Source organism: Salvelinus sp. IW2-2015, linkage group LG20 (assembly GCF_002910315.2).
Source record: "Salvelinus sp. IW2-2015 linkage group LG20, ASM291031v2, whole genome shotgun sequence".
Taxonomy (NCBI): domain Eukaryota; kingdom Metazoa; phylum Chordata; class Actinopteri; order Salmoniformes; family Salmonidae; genus Salvelinus; species Salvelinus sp. IW2-2015.
In genome coordinates, this window is record NC_036860.1 from 62,168,806 (window position 1) to 62,189,918 (window position 21,113).

At 43.3% G+C, this 21,113-nt stretch overlaps 1 protein-coding gene across 1 annotated transcript in view; it reads right to left on the reverse strand.

Annotated features, from left to right (window-relative positions):
* Positions 1-21,113, reverse strand: part of cntnap3 (contactin associated protein family member 3) — a 188,607-nt gene that overhangs the window by 128,062 nt on the left and 39,432 nt on the right. The window contains 1 exon segment of the mRNA XM_070449559.1: positions 5,856-6,049. Coding sequence (XP_070305660.1) covers positions 5,856-6,049 — 194 coding nt within the window.

Consider the following 21,113-nt stretch of genomic DNA (forward strand, 5'->3'; position numbering starts at 1 on the left):
CACGCATAAAAACTGTGAATGGAAATATGGTTAATGCTGTGCACATGCACACTTCATATAAATGGTGCACTGTGCAATGTGTGCATCATCGAACAAACAGTTGCTAGCATTGACCTTTAACTCACCATTGTAAAAAAGTTCAAAAATACATTTTAAAAGGTTGGTGTATTAGTGACATGGCATTGCATTAAACTGGCCCAACGAAACAAGCAAGTTGAATAGATTATTTCACCTAAATAACTATGATATTTTGCTGAATAACTCAGCAGCTATGTGCACCAGTGTTGCACGCTATTCATTCATTGGTGTGCATCAGTGAAAAAGCAGAGTAGCTTGCATTTCAATTGAACCTCAACTGCCCCCTTGAAATTAAAAAAATTAAAAATAATATGGAAATAGAGCTACTAAGTTTTTGTTGTGGTGGTGTGATATAATCAATGCACTCATTGAATCTACATCATGTTTAACTGGTTGACTCAATGAACAAGCTAGATCTAGTTACTAGCTACTGTAATGAACACGAGGGGCGACAGAGAGCTGGTTTCAAGCGCAGGGCGCAGCGGGTGTTTATTGCAAAGGACCACAGGAGGCAGGTAGCTGGGTCCAGGCAGGCAGAAGTTCATACATGGGGGTCCAAAAGGGCAACAGTACAGGCAAGGAAAAGGCTAGTAACGTCGTCTGGGAGATCAGGCAATAGTTAGATAACAGGAAACCGATAGGCCAAAGTACAGGCAGGGAATAGACAAATGGCGTCGTTAGTGAGGCAAGCAAAAACTATCATACACGGGAGGAGTAATTCACGGGAAACCCAGCGCTCTGAAAGCCATGTGTCACAAAACAAACAATACCTCACAGTGATAGGGTGCAAAGAACTGAACTAAATAGTGTGTGATAATGACATACAGGTGTGTAGTGAGCTGCGTTCAGGGGATCTAGGTGTCTGAGAGTGTGAGCTAGAAAGTGGGCAAAAAAGTGAGCTGCGTCCAGGGGATCTACGTGTTTGAGGGTGTGAGTTGGAAGCAGACGTTACAGCTACGTAATCTCGCCTACCAGCCAGCTTGCTCTCTGTCTGGATGTTAGGTTTCAGAGCGCATCAGAACAGGACTTGGTAGTCTATGGCAGGAGCAGAGAAAATAGACACTAGACACCGCTTTTAATGGGCTGATCTCTGTCCATCACCAGGCATCTAGCACCTCCCCCTCTCTGTGGATTTCAATGTGCAAGCATTGCAAGTAATGGGCCAAACAAAGAAGTGAGTTCGGGAAATCGGAAAGTATGCGTCAACATTTTTTTTTGCACATATACATTTTATATGTCTGAATTCAGAATCAATTGGGCTCTCGAAAAATAATGTGGTCGCTGTGATAGAACATTTTCTTTGATTGGCGATCTCTGCAATTTTTCAATGTCCCATCTCACACAGCTGTAGCAGGCTTTCTCCCTCTCCCACCTCTATTTTAAAGGTAGGCTCAGCGACATGACATTGCCACAAGCAGCACCGGAGATATTGAGATGAACGAGATGCAACACAGTCACACACATTATTTGAGCATGTGCACAGGTTCGCTTCACGCTGTGTATAGTGTGGTAGCAAAGGGACCAAAACTTGAGCCTCGCGCTTCAACACTCTTCTTGTTGTGGAAATTGACCCACTAAGCTGTTTACTTCGGCTTCTATGTCATATCGCTGAGTCTACCTTTAACCACACACCTTTGAAGTCTCACTTTGAGGCACAGTGTTACCAGGCTCTATGCGGCAGGATTCGTGACTAGCTACGTGCACAATCATCCATGTTTCCCATATTTTCATTCTCATTTTATTCACAGTGTGAGTGAGTGAGTGAGTAGTGAGTCTCAGCCTAGTCTGTCTCCACATGCCACCGCCAGGTAAAATAAATGGTCCAGATATTTGCCTTTTTTTTGGGACATCATCCTAAAAGAAAAGTAAGTTAGTAGCACGCACATCCCCCCTAGGAACTTCTGTCCCACTGAGCTGGAAATTCTGTCCCACTGAGCTATGCACACTGCACAGCTCAGGCTGAGTGGAAGACAGTAGATCAGAGGGGGGATGGAAACTGTCATTTTATACAGCAGGCCAGGTGTAGCACTTATTTGGTCATGTCATTTAAAATCTTGAAAGAATCATGTAGGGAAAGGGGGATACCTAGTCAGTTCAACGGAAATGTGTCTTCCGCATTTAACCCAACCCCTCTGCATCAGAGAGGTGCGGAGGGCTGCCTTAAATCGACATCCACGTCATTGGCGCCTGGGGAACAGTGGGTTAACTGCCTTTCTCAGTGGCAGAACAATAGATTTTTACCTTGTCAGCTTAGGGATTCGATCCAGCAACCTTTCGGTTACTGGCCTAACGCTCCTACCCGCCAGGTTACCTGCCACCCCATGTAGTCCGAGTTAAGTGTGATTGCTGAGCAACTCAGCTGTAAATGTGCCCTTTTAAAGTAAACTTCGTAGATTATCCAGAAACACAGGACATTGTTCACTGGCTCAGATGTCCTTGACTGCTGTGATTGGGTGTGAGAGGCAAGAGACCATGAGGAGAGGGAAGTCAGTGCTGGCAAGGGCAGCAGCATTGTTGATCTACAGGTGAGAGAGTGAGTGACTAAGATGACTTATCCTCTAATGTGAAAATAAACCATCACAAAACTGTGTGTTCCCTGTCAAGGTATATATATAAATATATATATAACTGATGTTGATAGTCACAAAAAAATAAAACATTTGGCTTCCTTTGGAAACCAGTCATGTACAGCATACACATAACATCAACCTGTGCACTCTCTGCCTTCAGTGATCATGACATACTTTTACCTGGGTTAAAATAGATTACATGGAACTAGGCCCTGCATGTTCAATGTACGTAGCTTGAATGAATCACGTAGATTTGGACAAATGTGATTTTTGATAGAGCAACCGACTGTAAATGTGTCCTTTAAAGTATACTTTATAGGTTATCCAGTAACACAGGACATTGTTCACTGTCTCTGTCTGGCTCACCGTATGTCCTTGCCTGCTGTGATTGGGTGCTAGAGAGGCAAGCAACCGTAAGAAGAGGTCAGTGCATGCAGGAGCAGCCGCAGGGTTGGTATTGAGGTGAGTGAGAGGAGAGTTATTCTCAAAAAGTTAAAAAAAGTTGTCTCACAAAACTGGAGTCCCTTTCAAGGTGTATACAGTATTGTACTGATGTATGAAGGTGGCAAAATGTCGGCATGTGATGATCAACCTCTCCACAACACCAATCACGTCTACAAATCATATTTGTTTTACCCTGCATCCTTATAATACAACTGTCTTCATCTTCTGTGTCTTCTTAATATTTGCAGTGAATTACCTTCATTAATGATGGTGACGACTTATCCTTTCACTTATCCTTCCACTTATAGTGTTTTCAAAATACCCTTACATATACCCCTCAAAATGCCCCTGAAGAGACTGTGTTTCCGGGAGAGGACCCATGGACCCCCCTCTAACCGCCCCACCACCACAATTGTGTCCTTAGTATAGTAATTTCTAAAAAACTTTATTGGTACAGTATGACGAAAAATGTATTTGTATTGCCAAGAGTAGTATAGTAAAGTTATTATATAACAAACTTTGCCTCATATGACTGAGGACAACACATAGCCGCATTGATGAAGTGGGTACTGAAAAATGGTGTCAGTAAAAGATAGACAGATTAATAAGAAATGTAATACTGAAGCTCTCTTTCTCATGTTTTGCTGGCAAACACTTAGGTCTACTCTATGAATAATGAGCGTAGTTAACCTCTCTGATCCTAACTTATGTGGCTAATAAGACATGGAAATATTACTGTGTCCTATTATTGGTCCTCTCCTCCAGCTCTCTGTCTGCGTCCCAAATGTATGGGCCCTGGCCAAAAGTAGTGCACTAAATAGGGAATAGGGTGGTATTTGGGACACAGACCCTGTCTCTCTTTAAGAAAAGGTTAATAATGGGGTCATCACCCCAGAAGTTCCCTACTCACTATTCCATCCTCCCATTAAAGTTGACAGTCTGGTTGGCGGTTCAAACTCCAAAATAATGGTGAAATACCTAATTAACATAGAATTTGCTAACTATTATTGTGAGATAGATAGGAGCCAGTCCAGTAGCTCCTTCTCATGTTGGCTAGAGGTTACACACTGTATAGATAGAAGCCAGCTCCCTTTTACACTGGCTAGCATCAGTTGGCCATAAAGATGCGGTTACAGCAATGTGTGGCCAGCAGCAATCGATAACCACATGACTTATTCAGTACCCATCCTGAGCCTTTCTCATAAGAGTAATGGGGACTGTTTCCCCCTCCAGTCACCTGCCTATTGTAAAGGAAATCAATGGAACCCACTTCAACTGAAACTTAAAATGAAAAGTGAGGTCTGAGGTGGCATTGGAATTTTCAAAAATGAAGTGCTGTGTGCGATACTACAGTGATTTAAAAATATATTTTTTACCTACGTTTATACTATAGCATTTTACGTCTGTCTTGGAGTGAAATGTACTTTCTTATCATTGTTGCATAATTTGAAAGGCTGAGAAGCATCTTCAGTGTCTTTAAAGCAGGTTGATGTTTATTGGAATGAGTGTTCTCCTGGAGGCAAAACTGAGATTCCTCTAGATAGGCCAGCTACAAAGGCAAAATTTGCTATATTGTCAAAATTCCTGAAAATAAAAAATTTGCTTTTTGGTCTTAATTTAAGTTTAAGGTTTGGCATTAGGGTTAGCAGTGTGGTTAAGGTTAGGGTTAAGGTTAGGTTTAGGTTTAAATCTGATTTTATGACTTTGTGGCTGTGCCAGCTAGTGACCACGCTGCAGAGCTGTCTCTAGAACAAGATTCATAATGAAAAATGCTAACTTGCGTCTTTAAAGAGGGAGGATGAGCCATGCGTCTGGTGAAGTGGAGCATTAAGCCCAACAAATTGCACTGCCTCCCTGCTGAGGAAGCTCAGTATGCTGCATGTCATTTGTGTGTGTGTGTGTGTATGATAAAGCTCATGAAGCAGCATCTCATTTGCTCCTGGAGTGAGGTGTCCCTTTGAAATATACCCAGAGTCAAGGAGCAAATCTCTCCATTGCCTGCCCCCTGTCTGAAAAGCCTTCGCTCATGGAGAGAGAAAGAGAGAGAACAACACTCAACCCTAAAACCTATAACTTACTAAGCCCTGTCTGAGGAAACAAAAAAAACACACTAGTACTTTTGACCGATACTGATACTAGACTGCTGCTGTCATAGACTTAGCTAGCTGGGAAGACTAGCATCTGGAGTTTAAAAATCCTTAAAAAGGTTCTTAGGATTTATCAGAATATGTGCAGACACTTTATGCTAAGTACTTTTTATAATATGCATAGTCAAACTGCGAGTAGATGAGAGTACTGTAGTTGTGAAATACATTAATTTAATTGACAATCTTTCAAATGTTCTCCTCATATCAGCTAAAATTATCAGAATGTTATTTAGTACAGAAAGCAAGTAACAAGGATGGTAACACTAAAAAGCAGCTACATCTAATAATTACCTCAGTCAACAGTACAGAGCTAAGCTGAGCTGTTCCTGCCTTCCGGTGTTTCATCTATTATTCATTGATAGTGAAAGGACTCTTATGAGTCTATTTGTGAGTTGGCTACATGGTGTACTGGTCTGCATCTGAAAAGGCTCCCTATTCCCTATATAGTGTGCTACATTTGACCAGGGCCCTCGTCTAGGCTCTGCCGCAAGCTTCCACCCCGCCACAACGTGAGCCGAGGGTAGCCCTGGTAAAACGTAGCACACTATACAGGGAAAAGGGTTCCAAAATGTGCCATTTTATACACAGCCATTATGGTCTTGTCCCACTGACTTACCCGGATGTTGTCCTCCTGACGGTACTGTTTCCAGTTGCAGCCCGTGTCGCTGAACATGAGGAGGAAGGAGGAGACCCAGTCTGAGCTGCCGTAGCGACCCTGCGTGGCCACGGCTGTGATCTCTGTCCGCTCCCCCAGGTCCACCTCCAACCACTGGTACTTATTAGACTCCACAGGAGCCCAGCCTCCAGCACCTGCAGGAAATACCGCACAGAGATACCACATATTATAACTCTTTGGGAAGGTTTCTCTGACACAGATTAAGCCTAATAGTGAACTAAAGAGCATTTTCAAAGGAGATTATCCAAAATGTAATTTATTGTTAATAATAATAATCTATTAATAGATTGTTGAGCAGCATTGTGCCTCTCAAAATAAAGTGTTAAGGTGAACCATTTAAGAGGAGCACATGCGTAAGACATAATCAGTGTACACATACAGTACAGTGTATATCCTCAGGGGGAATGAACCAGTACAGTGCATATCCTCAGTGGGGATGAGGCAGTACAGTGCATATCCTCAGTGGGGATGAGGCAGTACAGTGCATATCCTGTCAGTGGAATAAAGCAGTACAGTGCAATATCCTCAGTGGGGAATGAAGCAGTAAGGTGTCATTATCCTCAGGGGAATGAAGCAGTACAGTGCATATCCTCAGTGGGAATGAAGGCAGTACAGTGCAATATCCTCAGGGAATGAAGCAGTACAGTGGCATATCCTAGGGGAATAAAGCAGTACAGTGATTCTCAGGGGAATAAAGCATACAGTGCATATCCTCAGGGGAATGAAGCAGTACAGTGCATATCCTCAGGGGAATAAAAGCAGTACAGTGCATATCCTCAGGGGAATGAAGCAGTACAGTGCATATCCCCTCAGTGGAATAGAAGCAGTACAGTGCATATCCTCAGCGGGAATGAAGCAGTACAGTGCAATATCCTCAGGGGAATAGAAGCAGTACAGTGCATATCCTCAGGGGAAAAGCAGTACAGTGCATATCCTCGGGAATGAGCAGTACAGTGCATATCTCAGCGGAAAAAGCAGTACAGTGCATATCCTCAGTCGGGAATAAAGCAGTACAGTGCCATATCCTCAGGGAATGAAGCAGTACAGTGCATATCCTCAGGGGAATCAAGCAGTCAGTGCATATCTCAGGGAAGAAAGCACAGTACAGTGCTATCCTCAGTGGGTAATGAAGCAGTACAGTGTATCCTCAGGGGAATGAAGCAGTAAGTGATATCCTCAGTGGGGATGAGAGCAGTACAGTGCATATCCTCAGGGGAATGAAGCAGTACAGTGCATATCCTCAGGGGAATGAGCAGTTACAGTGTATCCTCAGGGGAATGAAGCAGTACAGTGCATATCATCAGGGCGAATGAAGCAGTACAGTGCTATATCCTCAGGGGAATGAAGCAGTACAGGTATATCCTCAGTGGATGAAGCAGTACACGTGCATATCCTCAGGGGAATGAAGCAGTACAGTGTATATCCTCAGGGGGAATGAAGCAAGTACAGTGTATATCCTCAGGGGAATGAAGCAGTACAGTGCATATCCTCAGGGGAATGAGGCAGTACAGTGACCATACTCCAGGGGAATGAAGCAGTACAGTGATATCCTCAGTGGGGAATGAGCAGTACAGTGTATCCTCAAGGGGGAATGAAGCAGTAAGTGTATATCATCAGTGGGAATGAAGCAGTACAGTGCATATCCTCAGTGGGGATAGGCATTACAGTGCATATCCTCAAGGGCAATGAAGCAGTACAGTGTATATCCTCAGGGGAATGAAGCCAGTACAGTGTATATCCTCAGGGGGAATGAAGCAGTACAGTGCATATCCTCAGTGGGAATGAAGCAGTACATGTGATATCCCAGTGGGAATGAAGCAGTACAGTGCATATCCTCAGGGGAATGAAGCAGTCCAGTGTATATCCTCAGGGGAATAAGCAGTACAGTTATATCATCAGTGGGAATGAAGCAGTACAGTGCATATCCTCAGTGGGGATGAGGCAGTACAGTGCATATCCTCAGTGGGAATGAGCAGTACAGTGCTATATCCCAGGGGAATGAAGCAGTAACAGTGCTAATATCAGGGGAATGAAGCAGTACAGTGCATATCATCAGGGAATAAAGCAGTTACAGTGCATATCATCAGTGGGAATGAAGCAGTACGTGCATATCCTCAGTGGGAATAAAGCAGTGAACAGTACAGTGCATATCCTCAGTGGGGATGAAGGCAGTATGCAGTGCATATCCTCAGTGGGAATAAAGCAGTACAGTACAGTGCATATCCTCAGGGGGAATGAAGGCAGTACAGTGCATATCCTCAGTTGGGAATGAAGCAGTACAGTGCATATCCTCAGTGGGGAATGAATGCAGTGCAGTGCATATCCTCAGGGGAATTGAAGCAGTACAGTGTTATATCCTCAGTGGAATGAAGCAGCCCTTGCACTGCGAGACCTAACCTGAAAACATCTACATCCATTACAGAGCTGGTGGCAAAATGAGGATGCATGATCCGCCAGCAGGTACTGTGCACACAACCTGATGTTTATTTCAAGACATACAAACACATGGGAGAAATACTTCTCAGGTGTCATTGACAGTCAGGGCCATTTTGTGAGCAGGAGTCACTCTCCACTGTATGATAAAGAAGAGCAGTTTCTATCATGCAACTGGTTAAAATGTGCAGAAAGTGTCCAAGTCTCTCATGGGATTCACATTAAAGTAACCACTCAAACTGGAGCTCTGCATGGTCATGACTGCAGTAGTTTATATAGTCAATCCCCTAAACAGACACTTGTCWAGTGCAGTACCATTAGCTGCTTTTTGGGGGGAAGATTTTACTTGCAATGACTGTGATATATGGTTGTCTTACCTACCTTAGTTGAATGTACTGACTAAGTGGCTTTAGAAAAGAGCGTCTGGTAAATGACCAAACGTTCATGTTAATGTAGATAGAAGACAAATAGAGCAATCTGATCAACAGAGTGACGTATTCCATGAAACATCACAACAGGTTGTGGAACAGGAACAGGCATTTGGCTTCTGCAAGAGCCAGGAGGAGGGAGAGAGGGAAGCCAGCCGGATAGAGACATGAAGGAGAGAGGGAAGCCAGCCGGATAGAGACATGAAGGAGAGAGAGAAGCCAGCCGGATAGAGACATGAGGGAGAGAGGAAAGCCAGTCGGATAGAGACATGAGGAGAAGTGATGAAATGGCACTCTGTAGAATGGAGACGCCGCCGTGAGAAAGGAGGTATGACAGGATGAGAAGTGTGCTAATGTCTGTGAGAGAAGGGAAGCATAAAGTGCTGAGTCGGGCCAAAGTGCAGCCTCAGAGCCCCGGACGCCAGATGGACAGAACGGGAGCAGAGCTGTCTAGAGGAGTTGCCCAGGCTTCCAGCAGGGTCGGCACAAAGACAGAACACAAGACAGCTAGAGGGCCTAGTACAGAAATGACTCACTCCGCATCTGCCAATAGAAATGCCCCAATAAGCTGCAGCATGCTTTACTCTATACAGAGAGAACACACAGAGCCTTTTAAGTACCCAACACAAAGACACCGAGGTTAAAGACCATTTAACATTTGGTACCAAGTTGATGTCATCTAACTAAGCTGACGCAAATAGTCTCCAGGAACCCCACAGGGACTGTCCCCACAGAGACAGACTCCCCTGATTCTCCACCATTAATATTCCTACTTTACCGTTTATATAACCGTCTGTTGGTTGTACTCACACTACTGTCTGGTCTGGTCCGGGTTAAGGCAACAAGCTGCCTGTATGGGTTGGCATTTAGGACATGAGGCAGTGAAAGGCCTGGTTTAATAAGTACTTAACTTTAGTAGCAGACAGACATTGCCATTGACACAGCGATGAGAGGGAGAGCGAACACGTTGACCTTTGTTCATTACTGGTGATGGAATAGAGAGCAGAGAGAGCATGCAGGGGAGACAAAAAGGAGCAGAATACACAATACCAGGAGGGTATCCAGCTATGAAGACTCTGGCCCTGGTCAAAAGTAGTGCACTACATAGGGAAAAAGTAAAGCACTATAATAACATGGTGCCATTTGGGACGCAAACCAGAGACAGAATATAGAGGTGTTTTTTTTCAACCAATTAACACATTCATATTTTTATTCTGTCTTGAAAATGGGCAATTATTAGCTACCACGGGAAGGCTAATGGCTGCTAATGGTTCCTGGGAAGGCCTGTATGGGYTGCGTTCCAAATGGAACCCTATTCCATATTTAGTGCAATCAATGGACCAGGGCTCAAAAGTAGTGCACAGTGCACTAGATAGGGAATATGATGCCATTTGGGACATATCCCTGGATTCCCATTGTGTTGTCCCTCTCCATCTGCAGTGCTGTCTGTTCAAATGAAGGAAATCTCCCCTGATCTTCTCTTTAGTCCCTGACTGGAACGGACAGGGCTGCTGCTTTTCCCACTGTGCATGGTTATTAGGGTTAATGTAGGGTCAGGAACGTGGTCATTATACCACCGCTGTGCTGCTGCCCATTCAAATAAACACATCATATACAGTGTATTCAGACATTCATATTCCTTGACTTATTCCACATTTGTTAGTGTTACAGCATGAATTCAAAATGGATACAAATAAATACTTTTTTTTTTAAATCACCCGCCTACACACAATACCACATAATGACAAAGTGAAAACATGTTTTAGAAATTTTTGCAAATGTATTTAAAATGAAATATAGAGATTTAATTTACATAATTATCCACACGCCTTTGCTATGACATTCCAAATTGATTTATAGATTGAAAGTTTCCAAGAGCACAGTGGTCTCCATCATTGGGAAATTGAAAAAAATATGGAACTACCCAGATTCTGCCTAGAGCTGGCTGTCCGACCAAACTGAGCAACCCGGGCAAGAAGGATCTTGGCCAGGGAGGTAACCAAGAACCTAATGACCACTTTGACAGAACTACAGAGTTCCTTGGCTGGACCCTTACAAATCAGCCGGGCTAGACAATCTGGACCCTATCTTTCTAAAATGATCTGCTGAAATTGTTGCAACCCCTATTACTAGCCTGTTCAACCTCTCTTTCGTATCGTRTGAGATTCCCAAAGATTGGAAAGCTGCCATGGTCATCCCCCTCTTCAAAGGGGGTGACACTCTAGACCCAAACTGCTACAGAGCTATATCTATCCTACCCTGTCTTTCTAAGGTCTTCGAAAGCCAAGTTAACAAACAGATTACCGACCATTTCGAATCCCACCGTACCTTCTCCGCTATGCATTCTGGTTTCAGAGCTGGTCATGGGTGCACCTCAGCCACGCTCACAAGGTCCTAAACGACATCATAACCGCCATCGATAAGAGACATTACTGCACAGCCGTATTCATCGACCTGGCCAAGGCTTTCGACTGTCAATCACCACATTCTTATTGGCAGACTCGACATCCTTGGTTTCTCAAATGATTGCCTCGCCTGGTTTACCAACTACTTCTCTGATAGAGTTCAGTGTGTCAAATCAGAGGGCCTGTTGTCCGGACCTCTGGCAGTCTCTATGGYGGTGCCACAGGGTTCAATCCTCGGGCCAACTCTCTTCTCTGTATACATCAATGATGTTGCTCTTGCTGCTGGTGATTCTCTGATCCACCTCTACGCAGACGACACCATTCTGTATACTTCTGGCCCCTCTTTGAACACTGTGTTAACTAACCTCCAGATGAGCTTCAATGTCATACAACTCTCCTTCCGTGGCCTCCAACTGCTCTTAAACGCAAGTAAAACTAAATGCATGCTATTCAATCGATCACTGCCCGCACCTGCTCGCCCGTCCAGCATCACTACTCTGGACGGCTCTGACTTAGAATACGTGGACAACTACAAATACCTAGGTGTCTGGTTAGACTGTAAACTCTCCTTCCAGACTCACATTAAGCGTCTCCAATCCAAAAATACATCTAGAATCGGCTTCCTATATCGCAACAAAGAATCCTTCACTCATGCTGCCAAACATACCCTCGTAAAACTGACCATCCTACCGATCCTCGACTTCGGTGATGTCATCTGTAAAATAGCCTCCAACACTGTACTCAACAAACTGGATGCAGTCTATCACAGTGCCATCCGTTTTGTTACCAAAGCCCCATACACTACCCACCATTGCGACCTGTACGCTCTCGTTGGTTAGCCCTCGCTTCAAACTCGTCGACAAACCCACTGGCTACAGGTTATCTACAAGTCTCTGCTAAGTAAATCCCCGCCTTATCTCAGCTCACTGGTCACCATAGCAGCACCCACTCGTAGCACGCGCTCCAGCAGGTATATCTCACTGGTCACCCCCGAAGCCAATTCCTCCTTTGGTCGTCTTTCCTCCCAGTTCTCTGCTGCCAATGACTGGAACGAACTGCACAAATCTCTGAAGCTGGAAACACTTATCTCCCTCACTAGCTTTAAGCACCAGCTGTCAGAGCAGCTCACAGATTACTGCACCTGTACATAGCCCATCTATAATTTAGCCCAAACAACTACCTCTTCCCCTACTGTATTTATTTATTTTGCTCCTTTGCACCCCATTATTTATATTTCTACTTTGCATATTCTTCCACTGCAAATCTACTATTCCAGTGTTTTACTTGGTATATTGTATTTACCTCGTCCACCATGGCCTTTTTTTGCCTTTACCTCCCTTATCTCACCTCATTTGCTCACATTGTATATAGACTTATTTTTCTACTGTATTATTGACTGTATGTTTTGTTTATTCCATGTGTAACTCTGTGTTGTTGTATGTGTCAAATTGCTATGCTTTATCTTGGCCAAGTCGCAGTTGCAAATGAGAACTTGTTCTCAACTAGCCTACCTGGTTAAATAAAGGTGAAATAAATAAATAAAAAATATGGGAGAACCTGCCACAAGGACAACAGCACTTCACCAATCTGGGCTTTAAGGGAGAGTGGCCAGATGGAAGCCTATCCTGAGAAAAAGGCACATGACAGTACACCTGGAAAAAGAAACATGAAAGACCCTGAGATAAGGCAAAATATTCTGTGGTCTGATGAGACAAATGTAACTCTTTGGTATGAATGTAAAACGCTGTCTGGAGAAAACCAGGAACAGCTCTTCACCCGTCTACCACCATCCCTACCGTGAAGCATGAGGGTGGCAGCATCATGCTATGGGGATGCTTTTCAGTGGCAGGGACTGGGAGACTGGTAAGGATAGAGGGAACAATGACTGGAGACAAATACAGGCAAATTACCTTAGACTAGTGCAAAGGTTACTGTTCCAACAGCACAATGACCCCAAGCATACAGCCAAAGCAACGCTGGAATGGCTTCAGAACAACAATGGGAAAGTCCTTGAGTGGCACAGCCAGACTTAAATACCATTGAAAATCTGTGGAAAGACTTGAACATCGCTGTTCACCACCACCCCACATCTAACTTAACAAAACTTCAGTAAATCTGCATGAAAGAATAGGAGAAAATCCCCAAATCCAGATGTGCAAAGCTGATACAGACTTACCCAAGACGACTCAAAGCTGCAATCGCCGCCAAAGGTGCTTCTACAAAGTATTGATTCAGGGGTGTGAATACTTATTTACATTTGATATTTCTGCATTTGATTTTCAATAAATTTGCAAAAATGTCTAAAAACACGTTTTCACTTTGTTATTATGGGGTATTGAGTGTAGATGGGTGAGAAAACAAATATATTTAATACATTTTTAATTCAGGCTGTAACAACAACATTTGGAATAAGGGGTATGAATATTTTCTGAAGGCACTGTATCTGACTAAAATATAAACATTATCGGTGGCATCTAATCATTTGTCCGTAAATTTCTCTAATGCCATATCTAATACCCAGCGGGGAAAACTTGTTGAAATAATGTCATCACAACCTTTATGTAAATTATGTTATGATTTCAACCAGCTTTGCCTTATCAGAAGTACCCCACAGAGAGAGCCATGGTTGGTTACCACACTGAGTGGAATCACACAGTACTGCAAACACTATCCTTTTCTGAGGTTCTACAAAATACAACTTTTCTTTTCTTCACAGATCAGTGGTGAATTCCATCACGAGTCACCAATGTAGCTGTAGGGTATCTAAATTGAATAATCCCTTTACTCTCTGTTCCAATAAATCTCTACCCTCGGTCTTTAGATTTGGTCATATTGTGTATGACAGGCCTTCCAACCAGGAAGATAAAATCACTCAGACTTTTCTCCTCTTCCTGTTATGGGGTGCGTCCAAAATGGCACCCTATTCCAGGTATCATCCACTAGATTGAGCCGCAGGACCATTTTTTTCTTGAGCGGATGGACAGGAGGCTGGAACATAATTATAAAATCATTTGTAGACTGTAAATATATCCACAGGAAGCCCAAACAGATTTAATATTTGACTAAAACACCATTTCAAACCTTGCTTACATGTATTTTTTTTATTTTAACCTTTATTTAACTAGGCAAGTCAGTTAAGAAGAATTTCTTATTTTCAATGACGGCCTAGGAACAGTGGGTTAACCACATACCTAGAGGCCCTTGTTATCTTCTGCATATGCATCCTTTCGAGGKAAAACCCACCTCTGGTGTGCGTGGTCAAAGAGCAATTTTGTAACTCCAGTTGTTTACATGTGTTGGTTGTTCTCAAGAAAGGCTGTTTTATGGCAACCCTTACAAAGAGCCTATTGGCATGGAGATGGCGTCTAATTGTAGATTTGGAGAATTGGTGACCCCAAGATACGACCAAGTTCTGTAATTCTCCAAATGTGACCACTTTTCTTTGCGTTCCAAAATATCTTCCTCACTGTGCGTGGGGACAAGATACACATGCGTCCAATACCAGGCAAGTTTAGCACTGTTACAGTGGTTTTAAATTTCATAATTGTTGCCCTTATAGTAGTAAGTGGTATATTTGTTTTTTTCAGTAGCTTTTTCTGCACCCATTTCCTGATTTATGAAAGTCAACAACAATTAGTATATTTTTATTTGTGAGTTTTTTGCTATTCCCCATGCTGATGGATGACAAAGCAATTTTATATGCGTGTTACCTCATTTTTATACCCCAGTGAAAAAGGAAGCTATGGAAGGCCACAACACAGTTCCTTAAACTGAGGTTAATTTAAGTAGAATGTTAATGTAGATTTTATTTAGTTCATATTTATTTAAAATAATCTTTAGAGGTGCCAACCATTTTGACACATAAAGTACTTTTTTAAACTTGTTAAACAAAATCTCTTTCTCAGAGTAATTGTATTAGTACAAAATAATACAAACTGTGCACTTTTAGGACGACACAATATAGCTTGGTATTTGTATTATTTATATCATACAGTCTTTTTTGCTCATCTTTATGTTTGTATTTATTAGGGATCCCCATTAGCTGCTGCCAAGGCAGCACCTTCTCTTCCTGGGGTCAAAACACATTAAGGCACTTACATTATATTTAAAACAAAATATAAAACACCATTTGTAATTTTCCTAAGTCCTTTGTGGCACCTGACCACACGACTGAACAGTAGTCCAGGTGAGACAAAACTAGGGCCCGTAGGACCTGCCTTGTTGATAGTGTTGTTAAGAAGGCAGAGCAGCGCTTTATTGTGGACAGACTTCTCCCAATCTTAGCTACTGTTGTATCTACATGTTTTGACCATGACAGTTTACAATCCAGGGTTACTGCAGGCAGTTTAGTCACCTCAAATTGCTCAATTTCCACATTATTCATTACAACATTTAGTTGAGGTTTAGGGTTTAGTGAATTATTTGTCCCAAATAAAATGCTTTTAGTTTTTCAAATATTTAGGACTAACTTATTCCTTGCCACCCATTCTGAAACTAACTTTGTTAATTGTTGCAGTCTTTTCAGTCGCTGTAGTAGTTGACACGTATAGTGTTAAACAGATAAAAAGATAAGATGACGCCGACAGAAAGGGCCGCCTCGCTTCTAGTCCTTAGGAAACTCTGCAGTATTTTGTTTTTTTTCCTGTATTATTTCTTATATTGTTAGCTCAGAAAATCTTAAGTGTTATTACACACAGCTGGGAAGAACTATTGGATATCAGAGCAACGTCAACTTATCAGCATTACGACCAGGAATAAAACTTTCCCGAAGCAGATCATTTGTCCAAACCACCCAGGGCATTTGAACAGATTCCAGAGGCTGACCCAAAACAACGCCGCCGAAGAAGATGTAGACGGAGCGGTCTTCTGGTCAGACTTCGGAGGCGCGCACACCACCCACCGCTTCCAAGTATATTACTCGCTAATGTCTCTAGATAACAAGGTAGACAAAATTAGTGCAAAGGTTGCTTTCCAGAGAGACATCAGGGATTGTAACATACTCTGTTTCACAGAAACATGGCTCTTTCTGGATATGCTGTCGGAGTCGGTACAGCCACCTGGATTATTTGTGCGTCGCGCCGACAGGAATAAACATCTCTCCGGGGAGAATAAGGGCGGGGGTGTGTGTTTCATGATTAACGACTCGTGGTGTAATTGTAACAACATAAAGGAACTCAAGTCCTTTGTTCACCTGACCTAGAAATCCTCAATCAAATGCTGACCGTATTATCCCCCAAGGGAATTCTCCTTGGTTATTGTCACAGRCGTGTAAATCCCCCCTCAAGCCGAAACCACAACAGCCCTCAAGGAACTTCACTGGGCTTTATGCAAACTTCACTGGGCTTTATGCAAACTGGAAACCATAAATCCTGAGGCTGCATTTATTGTAGCTGGGGATTTAAACAAAGCAAATTTGAGAACAAGGCTACCTAAATTCTATCAGCATATTGACAGTAGCACTTGCGCTGGAAAAATGCTGGATCTGTCACGCCCTGATCTGTTTCCCCTGTCCTTCTGATTGTCTCCACCCCCTCCAGGTGTCGCTTATTTTCCCTGGTGTATTTATCCCTGTGTTTCCTGTCTCTCTGTGCCAGTTCGTCTTGTATGTTCAAGTCAACCAGCGTGTTTTTCCTGTGCTGCTGCTTTTCTATTCTCTTTTACTAGTCCTCCTGGTTTCGACTCCATTCCCGCTTGCCTGACCATTCTGTCTGCCCTGACCTCGAGCCTGCATGCCATTCTGTACCTCTGGAATTCTGAATTGGTTTTGACCTTTTGCCTGTCCACGACCATTCTCTTGCCTACCCCTTTTGGATTGTTAATAAACAGACTCTAACCATCTGCCTCTTGTGTCTGCATCTGGGTCTCGCCTTGTGCCCTTATAGGATCACTGCTACTCTAACTTTCACGATGCAAGCAAGGCCCTCCCCCGCCCTCCTTCGGCAAATCTGACCACGACTCCATTTTCCTCTTCCCTTCCTATGGGCAGAAACTCAAACAGGATGTAACCGTGCTAAGGACTATTCATCGCTGGACTGACCAATCGGAATCCACACTTCAAGATTGTTTTGATCACAATATCGACGTATACGCTGATTCGGTGAGTGAGTTTATAAGGAAGTGTATAAGAGATGTTGTACCTACTACGACTATTAAAACCTACCCTAACCAAAAACCGTGGATAGATGGCGGCATTCGTGCAAAACTGAGACTGCAAACCACCGCATTTAACCATGGAAATGTGACTGGGGATATGGCCAAATACAAACAGTGTAGTTATTCCTTCCGCAAGGCAATCAAACAAGTGAAATGTCAGTATAGAGACAAAGTGATGTTGCAATTCAACGAGACAGACACGAGACATATGTTGCAGGGTCTACAGACAATCACGGACTAAAAAATGAAAATCAGCCACGTCACGGACACCGACGTCTTGCTTCTAGACAAACTAAACACATTCTTTGCCCGCTTTGAGGATAACACAGTGCCACCGACGTGACCCACTACCAAGAACTGTGGGCTCCTTCTCCGTGGCCTACGTAAGTAAGACATTGAAGCGTGTTAACCCTCGCAAGGCTGCCGGCCCAGACGGCATCCTTAGCCGCGTCCTCAGAGCATGTGCAGACCAGCTAGCTGGTGTGTTTTTACGAACATATTCAATCTCTCCCTATCCCAGTCTGCTGTCCCCACATGCTTCAAGATGGCCACCATTGTTCCTGTACCCAAGAAGACAAAGGTAACTGAATTAAATGACTATCGCCCCGCAGCACTCACTTCTGTCACCATGAAGTGCTTTGAGAGGCTAGTCAAGGATCATATCACCTCCACCTTACCTGTCACCCTGTACCCACTTCAATTTGCTTACAGCCCCAATAGGTCCACAGATGATACAATCGCCATCACACTGCACAATCCCATTTGGACAAGAGAAATACCCATGTAAGAATGCTGTTCATTGACTATAGCTCAGGATGCAACACCATAGTACCCTCCAAGCTCATCATTAAGCCTGAGGCCCTGGGTCTCAACCCCGCCCTGCGCAATTGGGTCCTGGACTTCCTGACGGGCACCTTCCTGAAGGTAGGAAACAACACCTCCACTTTTCTGATCTTCAACACTGTGGCCCCACAAGGGTGCATGCTCAGCCCCCTCCTGTACTCCCTGTTCACCATGACTGCGTGGCCATGCACGCTTCCAACTCAATCATCAAGTTTGCAGATGACACAACAGTAGTAGGCTTGATTACCAACAACAACGAGACAGCCTAAAAGGAGGTGGTGAGGGCACTCAGAGTATGGTGTCAGGAAAACAACCTCTCACTCAATGTCAACAAAACAAAGGAAATGATCGTGGACTTCAGGAAACAGCAGAGGGAGCACCCCCCTATCCACATCGATAGGACAGCAGAGGAGAAGGTGGAAAGTTTTAATTTCCTCTATGTAAATATCACGGACAAACTGAAATGGTCCACCTACACAGACAAGGTGGTGAAGAAGGCTCAACAGTGCCTCTTCAACCTCAGGAGACGGAAGAAATTTGGCTTGTCACCTAAAACTTTCAAACTTCTACAGATGCACAATTGAGAGCATCCTGTCGGGCTGCATCACCGCCTGGTACAGCAACTGCACTGCCCACGACCGCAAGGCTCTCCAAAGGGTGATGCTGTCTGCACAACGCATGACTGGGGGCAAACTACCTGCCCTTCAGGACACCTACAGCACCTGATGGCCAAAAAGATCATCAAGGACAACAACCAACCGAGCCACTGCCTGTTCACCCCGCTACCATCCAGAAGGCGAAGTCAGTACAGGTGCATCAAAGCTGGGACCGAGAGACTGAAAAACACCTATCTAAAGGCCATCAGACTGTTAAACAGCCGTTGCAAACAGAGAGGCTGCTGCCTACACAGACTTAAAATCATTGGCCACTTAATAAATGGATCACTAGCCACTTTAATAATGTTTACATATCTTGCGTTACTCATCTCATATGTACAGAGGAAGTCGGAAGTTTACATACACCTTAGCCAAATACATTTAAACTCAGTTTTTCACAATTCCTGACATTTAATCCTAGTAAAAATTCCCTGTCCTAGGTCAGTTAGGATCACCACTTCATTTTAAGAATGTGAAATGTCAGAATAAAAGTAGAGAGAATTATATATTTCAGCTTTTATTCTTTCATCACATTCCCAGTGGGTCAGAAGTTTACATACATTCAATTAGTATTTGGTAGCATTGCCTTTAAATTGTTTAACTTAGGTTAAACGTTTTGGGTAGCTTTCCACAAGCTCCCCACAATAAGTTAGGTGAATTTTGGCCCATTCCTCCTGACAGAGCTGGTGTAACTGAGTCAGGTTTGTGGGCCTCCTTGCTTGCACACGCTTTTTCAGTTCTGCCCACAAATTTTCTATAGGATTGACGTCGGGGTTTGTGATGGCCACTCCAATACCTTGACTTTGTTTTCCTTAAGCCATTTTGCCACAACTTTGGAAGTATGCTTGGGGTCATTGTCCATTTGGAAGACCCATTTAGTGACCAGCTTTAACTTCCTGACTGATGTCTTGAGATGTTGCTTTCAATATATCCACATAATTTTCCTTCCTCATGGAGCCATCTATTTTGTGAAGTGCACCAGTCCCTCCTGCAGCAAAGCACCCCCACAACATCATGCTGCACCCCCGTGCTTCACGATTGGATGGTGTTCTTCGTCTTGCAAGCGCCCCCCCCCCCTTTTCCTCCAAACATAACGATGGTCATTATGGCCAAACAGTTCTATTTCTGTTTCATCAGACCAGAGGACACTACTCCAAAAAGTACGATCTTTGTCCCCATGTGCATTTGCAAACCGTAGTCTGGCTTTTTTATGGTGGTTTTGGAGCAGTGGCTTCTTCCTTGCTGAGCGGCCTTTCAGGTTATGTCGATATAGGACTTGTTTTACTGTGGATATGGATATGTTTGTACCTGTTTCCTCCAGCATCTTCACAAGGTCCTTTGCTGTTGTTCTGGGATTCATTTGCACTTTTCGCACCAAAGTACATTAATCTGTAGGAGACAGAACGCATCTCCTTCCTGAGCGGTATGATGGCTGCGTGGTCCCATGGTGTTTATACTTGCGTACTATTGTTTGTGCAGATGGACATGGTACCTTCAGGCATTTGGAAATTGCTCCCAAGGATGAACCAGACTTGTGGAGGTCTACAATTTTTTTTCTAGAATGTGTAGATAGAATGTGTAGAATGGTGGGGTCTGAAAACCATTCTAATTCCGAACTGACTAGAAAGGTGAACCCATAGAATTAGGAATTAGAATTCTTAATTAAGTCATTTAATAGGATCTACGGGTGAACCCATAGAATTACATAATAGGATCTCTGTGGATGACCATCCAACTCTGCGGACAGTCTGAGAACAAACAATATAATTTGCAAGGATCAGACAATGTGCCATTTTGATATGTTCTTATACAATGACCTTACTGACTATACATTGTATACAATCATATCACCACCTGTATCACCTGTTCTCATGTTGCTGCTTTCTGACTACAATCGGTGAACGGGAATATTTAATTCACTATTTCAATCAACTTAGTTGTCAGATCACGAAATACCATTCTCAATAAACAAGCCTGGTGAGAAGATACAATACCAGCAGGACTGAACAGATCTTAATTTCAACCAGTTTGCTACAGCAGGAAAACAATCATGCAGCAACAGCAAATGTTAATTACTATGTGGATTATAATTAATTAACATTTTTGTAGTGGTTGATACATTTTTCGAAAGGGCAAATCAAGTCTGAAATTTCAAAGTGGAAATTACTATCTTTAGAAGCTTAAACGAGTGATCAAGTTAAGATTCTACATCTGTATTAAAGCTTTTGATAGTTACCACTGTTCATTTTGTCAGTAAATTAAATCAGTAATGTGAATATC